Raw genomic sequence first — 8,220 nt, forward strand, 5'->3', positions numbered from 1 at the left:
ATCCCTACAAACAAACACCCTCTCAATTTTTTGTTGAATGGATGGTAACTGGTAACTATGAGCCATTTTGACCATAGACTTTAAAATTGACATACATCAACTCCCTTTGTTGATAAACAATTTTTCTATTTTAACTTTTTTTGTGAGACAATAACTGTCTAAAAATGAATAATTATTAGAAACCATGAGTAATTTAAATCTTTATTCCATCTACAAAAAGCTACAAATATATAAATCAATTGAAATCGGAATATCCTTAACCTTACGAATTAGGGCAAACGATTCATCTTTTCTGTGAATCGATGCTCATATATACATACAAGTATATGGAAAGGCAATTTTTTACTCTTATTTGGGAAAGTTAAATATTTGTCCTTAGTGTTTTATAATAATAATCCTTAATTTTATCTAGCTTATTAAACTAAATTAAAAGTGAAGCAGAGTATCTTATATCACTTTTGCACAAAGAAAGGAGATTAAAAATTAAAAATTTCTACTCAATACTCATTAATGTTTTAGTCATTAGTTCTTGGCAATGAACCAATGAGTGAGCTTTACTTCATCAATTAATAGGACTGATTAGAACAAATTGGGCCCCCATAACATGTGTAATTGCAAAGTGTAGGGCCCACTTAAATGAATGATCCTTCCCATTATTTTCGCCGCTTTTCTCATTTGCCGCCAATATTCAATGAAGTTGCTGAGCTAAGCTCAAACAAATTTGAGTTTGTAATGGAGCCCTAAAATAACACATACTATAGTTTTACATAAGTACACTATAGATCTAAACAAAAATTAGTGGAGATATAAAAAAATTATGTATAGTTCTAATTTGATCGGATGTCTCTAAAAATATGTCATGAACAATATAAATTATGCATAATATCTGTCATTTTAGCGCTATATGCCTTGAATGAGTTAGATTCGAAAATATCTTAATCTTTATTTAATCAAATACACAAATCAACTTGGCTTAGCTATATAATAGAGTCCTAAACTCGTGTTCATTGCTACTATAGACATTTCTTCTTACACTAGTGTAATGATAGTGTAGAGAGGACAAAAGTTGATCCGACACGATAATTCAACTTAAGCTATTACAACCGTACATGTAAGGTTTTGTAATGAATGGAGAAGTACCAGTGGTGCATACACAGTATATATCCAGGATTGTTTAGACATGGAGAAAGAATAAAGAAACTTGATATTTATATTCAACCCAAAATAGTTTGTCCAAAGTTACTCAATCGAACATTTGGCCAATTGTCGAATTTGACACAAAGTTGGGGCATAAATTTCATACTAGATCTTACTGCAACAATCACAAACTTATAGTGGGAAACCTCAGCTTGTAATTTGATGGCTTAAAAATCATCTCACATTGACTAATCACATCCAAATATGCAGCATATTGGACCTACCTCACATGCTATGGTATTTATTCCATTTTTCCTCAACTTAGCAGAAATAATTTGGAAGACTAACATGCCAGGGAAATTGAACCCATTAATGTATTTCTTCTCTTCTGATTAGACTGTTGTTCTGTTAAAGACTTCAATGATTTTTTTTCTCTTTAATGGTGTGGTTCCTACCAGCCTTTGAGAGATAAGACTCTTTAATATATTCCGGAATAATCCGAAAGATGAGAGCTTCCAAGTATTCATACTTTGGCGGAGTTAGATTTGCAATAATAAATTTCGGTCTGAAGATGCAATGCAGGAGAATCACAGGGGTAGGGGAGTGGGGGAGGTTGTTTCTGATAGACTAAGATCTGCATTCTGCAACACACAATTCAATTTCTGAATGTTTCTTGACAATTGTAACTTTTTTTCAAATCAAACTAATACTTGTGTAACTAGGACTCACAAGAGAAAAGAAAAAGAAGATTACAAACCATTTCCCAATTCCTATAAATCAAAAACAAAGAACTGTAGAAACCTGACACTTCAGAAAAAAAAAGGCAAAGGTGGTTATAAATTTTGGAAGAGGGTTGATTTGTTTTGGAGGGAATTCAAAAAAGGAAAGGGTAAATCAAAAGCCAAAAGAAGAAAGGAACAACGCTTCTGACCTTGCTGTCATCGCGAAATCTTTCTTCTGAAATGAAGCAGGCCGAGGTTGAGAAAATAAAAAAGCCACACAAATTTGATTCAACAATGGATATAAAAGGCTTCTTCAATCCAATTATATGATTGATTCGACAATGGATATGTGAGGGTTTAATCAAATCATATATAGAGACAATGTGTAAAAAATGTACACTTGCCGGTGAGCTGTAGAAAAGTGGTTCAATCAGGTAAAGGTGACTTAATGATCAATGCTGCTATGTGGTGGTAAATCTATGGAAGGAAAACCAAAAATGGACAATAAATAAAAAAAATAAATAAAAAAAAGGGGAAACTTGGACTCTTTCTTATGAACAGAGTTGTAACTAAGGGCTAGCATTGGCGGCCCCTGCGGCAGGAGAGAGGGCCTGCACTTGCTGTGATGGTTCCGACCATGGAAGATGACTTAGCTCCCAAGCTTGAGGCTCTTGCGTAACTAGCTGAGGCTCCAGCTCCGGATGGGGTGAAGTATGCACCGTTCAGCAGTAGATCTCCCTCAGACCTCCAGTTCCAACCCTTCCACTTGTTTGCAGCTGTCTCCACCCTCTTTGTCACCTAAAATTTTAGTATAATTCACACCATACTCAGTATCAAAATTTAATGCAATGTCTGAAGCTCAATCATTCATTAATAATGTTAAAATCATGTTTATTGAACATGTTTAAGGGGATTTATTACAGGGCAAGTGTTTACCTCTTTTGCAAAAGGGTTGGTTGGGGCTGCATATCTGTTGCCCTGGCTGTTGATGGTAGGGGCTGCACTTCCACCAATTGCATACATTTCCCAGTGGGTGTAGTCATTGTTTACCACATGGAAATAACCATGGCGACACCTGCATTTTCAAGGAAGCATTCTATAACTACTAAGACATGAACTAAGCATAAAGCTAGCTCGGTCAGAGCATGAATTGAACACATAATGTATAGCTGTGCATACCTTGGCATTCTCTGCATAAGGCCTGCACCAAAATGGTTAAATGCAATTGTAACTTGCATCGCCTTGTCTCTCACATAAGAATCACTGTGTCCCAACAGCATCACCTATATTGCATTGCATATAATGTCAGCCTCCCCACCGCCAAGTCAGTATAAAGCAAAAAATTACAGAAATATGCAAAAACAATACCTCATTATGGTGAGCAAAGTGATTGTTGGAAATGGTGATAGCAGTTGAACCCATCACGGCATCAACAAGTCCATCAGCACAGTGTGAGAGGGAGTTGTGATCGATCCAAATATGACTTGCGCCAAAGATTGAGATGCCATCTCCATCAGCCATTGTTCTCCATCCAAAATGAGTAGTGGAACTCCTCACCATAGCATTACCAGTGGGTTTGCAATCATGTATGTGAATGCCATGGATGATGATATTTGTCACATACTGAATTGTAACACAAGCTCTATTAGCAATGTGAACATTAGCTCCACGACCATCAATTGTCTTAAAGCTGTTCATGATAAGCTCCTCCTTCAACTCAATCACCATGTCACGCTTAAATATGATCCAAAGAGGCTCTTCCTGGATAACTGCATGACGCAGAGTCCCAGGCCTGGGGTTGACAGGGTCATCATCACGAGGGTCTGTGACAACGTAGAAGCGACCATTCTTGCCACCAATGGCATTTCTTCCAAAACCAATACCGCAGTCAGCTAGGCGCTTACGGTTTTTGTGCCAGTTGCGGTCACAACGCCAGCAATCATCAACGGGGTTTCCTGTCCCACATGAAAAATAACCCAAATTCCTTCGCTGAGTGCTGTTCTGGATACTCCTGCAGAATACGACATAATATAAGTACAACTTGTAGCAATAAAAGTAGCTGCACCTCAGGACTACAAATAAAATATATCCTCAACCTCAACTCAAGTACTTTATAAATATCATTATCATTGTCAAGTTTAACCCTTAAGTCACTAGGAAATTCAGGTGACATATGATACAAGTGATGAATTCAAGAGAGGTTCAGGCTTCTTCCCCTGTGGACATGTAATTTTTCATGATATTTGGATCTTGCATTATATAATCTTTTACGCATTACATCAGTGGAAAAAACCTTCCTTGTAAATTATAAAAAATTTACATACTCATCTTCCCTTGTACTAATAATCTAATTTACTAGGCTTGTTTTATGTAGAGTATATGAATAAACGGCAAATGCAGTAAATATCTACTGTTCTTGGGCCTAAAGCTTCAATATGACAGTTTTCAGCTCAAGACACCGACAATACACAATTATTCAATATTCAGTTGTAGACAAATTTTACATTTATTTTCACAATTCCTACTTCGCTGTGTTACTAAGATGCATTGCAGAATACAGTCCAGAACAGAGGTACTGTCAGTAGAATGTGAGTTGAACATATTCAATTTAGACCCAAATAAGAAAAGGCTCCATCATCATACAAGACAAATAATAAGTTAGAGATCTAATGAAAGACCAAGGTGTCAAGATTTCATGAAAAAGTCCAGAATAACAGCTATTAATCTAGTGATTATGTTTTCATTGACAAGACAAATAGCATATGCTCATCATTAAATCAACCAACATCTTTACAGCTACTAATTAGTACCATTGTACCCCATCATTGCACAAACAGAATCAATTTGTAACGCCAACGGAAAATTTAACCCGAATACTCAACTCTGTGAAAGAATATCTAAGTCAGTCAAAAACTCAAAATTAATCCTAACCAATTTTTAGAGTTTCTTAAATGTCATAAAAAGAAAGATGCATCTTTGAGAAAGCTAGATCATCCATCTAAAATCAATCGAATGAAACGTGGAATAAAAGAATCCGCAGATACAATGTGGGTGATAAAGGGATGACATTAAAAGTTTAAACCAGTACAGTCTGTTGGTGCATAAATCAAGTGACATTACCATAACCCGAGTACAAGCAGAGCACAATAAGGATCATATTTATTACTCTTCAAAAGTTAAAAAAAAGGCAAGTAAAGTGAGAAAGCCATAAACAAAAATAACTAGGTGTGACCAAAACTTATGTCACCGCCGAATGAGTAGGTGCAAAATGGGTGATGATATCAAACATCAATTATTTAGCCTCTCAGAAAAGCAATCTTGTACGATTAATGTTTGCATCATAACAATCACCAAAAATGAATGAAACTCTATAAGAGGCAAAATCTTGTGCAAGACGAACTTCTAACTCGAATCCTTAGGAATAACATTTTAACCAATCACATAAGTTATTGTAAGCTCGTCTTACCTAAGACTCGTTATTAACAAGAAATGGATATTATTGTAAGTTCGCCTTATCAAAGACTCATTAACAAGAAACCAGATTAGAGAAAGAAACTCACATGTGAACCATAGAAACAACCTCTTCTGGGTCAGCCACTGCATGTTCATTAAATGTATCAATCTCCTCCAACCTGAAAAACAACAAAGATAAAATAAAACCTCATTCACATAAAAAAAAAAAAAAATTAAAAATACCAAATATGGACAAACAAATAAAGTGATACCGTACCATTTTTTATTCGTTCTACTAGAATACAATTAACCATAGTACCATACGCATGGTGAGAAAATCTGAAATGCTCCATGTTTTTCTCACCATTAATGTAATAACAGGCTAACAGCCTAAGCTTGAAGCTACCCTATACCCACCCATTGAATGTAGATGGTGACACCCATTTGGGTTTTTTCTTGTTTATAGAGGGGACCAATATGGGTTTAATATGCAATATTATAGGATATCATTCTTCGACATTCATTAAATTAACATCCATATAGCCAAAATCAACCGAGACGGATGAATCACGTGTACATTATTGTCTTTATGACTTGCCGTACCTAAAATAAAATTTCTCAAATACAACAAATACTTGAGGCCTTTTTTTTTTTATTTTTCTTACGCAATCTAGTTTTTATCAAAGGCCAAACTTTTAAAAAAAAAACCGAGACCTTGGATCAACTCCGAGTACATCATTGTTTTTGTGACTCTTATCGTACCAATAAAAAAAAAAAATAATGTAAACACCATATACATAACCCAAATTCAATCCATATTGGGATTTCTCTTCCACATTCTTTTTTTTTTCAAAAATATAAACAAAAGGGGTAAAATGGTCATTTGGGGAAGACAAACAATTATCCACTAACGGTCTAGGGTAAATACAAAGTACGCAGCAGGATCGCCACTGTGCTCGATAATCAGAAAAACAGGGAAGTACAAATTCAGGTATTCATCTCAAATTAAATGACAATACTACCCATAATTACATAATCTTAATACAGAGTAAAAATATGATTAATAAATTAATTAAGGGGCAATTATGGAAAGTAGGAGAGAGAAAATAAAAAGTGCAGCATGTCCAATGGGAATCCTAAGAACGAGGCGTAACCGTCAACAGAATAAACGAGTGGGATCAAAAGAAAGAGGAAGTTACAAAAATATCTCAACGGTTATTATTGTTTCATAGGATTTCAGAGAATCAACGGTTCAGATTGATTTGACGTTGTTTAACTAAAAATTAAAAATTAAAAATTTTGAAAATTTCATTCCGCCATTGTTGTTACTTACTTTTCCGCCATTGTTCTGTTCTTCGAGCTCTGCAACTTCTCTGTTTCTCCAAGCCTGTAAAATAAATTATTTCTCAAAATTAAACCTTCATTTTTCGCATTCACCAAGTATAAATTTTCCAAAACTTGAAAAAAAAACATATTTTCAGGTGAAATTTAAGATATACATGAAATAACTCCTAATTTTGAAGTGAAATTGAAAGCAGAAACAAAAATGTGAAGAATATAAAAACAAATAAAACCTGTAAAATAAATTATTTCTCAAAATTAAATCTCATTTTCCGCATTTCACCATATAAATTTTCAAAAAAATCTAATAAAAACGTATATTCAGGTGAAATTCAAAATAAATTGAATAAAACCTAATTTTGAGGTGAAATGGAGCGGAAGAAAAATTGTGTGAAAGATATAAAAGTGATTTAGAGGTGAAATTTAGAAGTTTGAAGTAAAATGTAGCTTGCATTTGAGTTGAAAAAAGGAGAAATTGTGTTGAAAAAACTGAAAAATTAGCGACATTTTTATTACCTGGGAGCAGTACGAGAAGCGGCAACGAGAGTGACGAAAAGGAGAAGAAGGAGAGAGGAGAGAGAAGAAAGAGAAACCGCCATTGTTGAAAAGCTTGAAATAGTTCAGCTCAAACTCTGCTCAGCTGAAAATTAGGAGAGAGAAAATGAGAAGAGAGAGAAGGGTGAGCCGTTGAGAAGGGTGGAGACAGAGTCGAAGAAATGTTGTAATGAAAGGAGTGTTTTTATAGAGTGAAATAGAATGAATGAATATGAGAGAGAATTAAAATAAATAAATAAATAAAGGGGTGTTGGTCCCACTTGCGGTTGCTGCTACTGCTGTTGTTGTTGCTGCGCTCTCTCACACACCTGCTGGCTGCTGTTGCTGTTGTTCAGTGAAGTAGGGAGTTGTACTATTTTCATTCTTTACATTTCATTTTCGAATTTATTTACCCTTAACTAAAAAGTTACAAGTACTAGTACTACTATCTTTACTTTAGGGACCAATTGAGTTATCTTGATTTTTAATTTTAAACTTGTTAATTGGGATTTACACTTTTAAAGCTTTAATTTAACTATTACTAGGGATGAAATACGTGTTTTTAAGTGTTTAGTGTGTAATAGTACGAAATTGGTTTAGTGAAAAGGTTTGTTAACTTTATAAGTTAATGATTTAATATAGGTTTAAACTTATATTTAACACATTTTAGGGTCTTTTATCTTATAATCTTAATGGGCTTGGCCCACTAGAAGTAATGTAAACTATTAATTCTTCCCTCCATTCTTATTCAACTTATTGTATTACGGAATATATTCATAAAGTATTTTATTAGAATTTTTTCTCTTCACTTGAAAAAGGTCACACGAATCTAATTTTATAAAGCTTTAGTCTAATTTGATTTGAAGTTTTTTTTTTTGTTGGTCTAGTTTAATATTTAGATTTAACCACATATTGACCATATTATATACTAATTTATAAGAGGAACAATACATTAACAAGTGAGTTCTTGTTAATTAGACTCATCTTAGTGCGTATTTTTCACATTTTTTTGTACTTTTATTAATACACAATA

At 34.1% G+C, this 8,220-nt stretch overlaps 1 protein-coding gene across 2 annotated transcripts; it reads right to left on the bottom strand.

The window, feature by feature from the left end:
* Nucleotides 1-1,772: 1,772 nt before the first annotated feature.
* Nucleotides 1,773-7,513, bottom strand: LOC145583148 (putative pectate lyase 1). Of its 2 annotated transcripts, XM_081640309.1 has the most exons (7): nt 7,170-7,513; nt 6,646-6,699; nt 5,420-5,491; nt 3,228-3,870; nt 3,039-3,142; nt 2,796-2,934; nt 1,773-2,657 (listed from the first exon to the last, which is right to left on the bottom strand). In XM_081640309.1, the coding sequence occupies exons 1-7, from the start codon at nt 7,250-7,252 to the stop codon at nt 2,436-2,438; spliced, it is 1,317 nt and encodes a 438-aa protein (XP_081496435.1). In that variant the 5' UTR covers nt 7,253-7,513; the 3' UTR covers nt 1,773-2,435. The 2 variants fall into 2 exon arrangements, with proteins under 2 accessions (XP_081496435.1, XP_081496436.1); XM_081640310.1 differs by lacking the exons at nt 6,646-6,699; nt 7,170-7,513 and adding an exon at nt 5,590-5,742.
* Nucleotides 7,514-8,220: the final 707 nt, after the last annotated feature.

This window comes from Chenopodium album, chromosome 15, assembly GCF_948465745.1.
Source record: "Chenopodium album chromosome 15, dcCheAlbu1.1, whole genome shotgun sequence".
Taxonomy (NCBI): Eukaryota; Viridiplantae; Streptophyta; class Magnoliopsida; order Caryophyllales; family Amaranthaceae; genus Chenopodium; species Chenopodium album.

What these genes read in the sequence shown, in the direction of transcription:
- LOC145583148 (XM_081640309.1), bottom strand. Translation starts at nt 7,252, where the DNA reads ATGGCGGTTTCTCTTTCTTCTCTCTCCTCTCTCCTTCTTCTCCTTTTC. An exon ending in ACTTTGCTCACCATAATGAG is followed by an intron (nt 3,143 to 3,227) that starts GTATTGTTTTTG and finishes AATGCAATATAG; the next exon opens with GTGATGCTGTTGGGACACAG. An exon ending in CTTATGCAGAGAATGCCAAG is followed by an intron (nt 2,935 to 3,038) that starts GTATGCACAGCT and finishes TTGAAAATGCAG; the next exon opens with GTGTCGCCATGGTTATTTCC.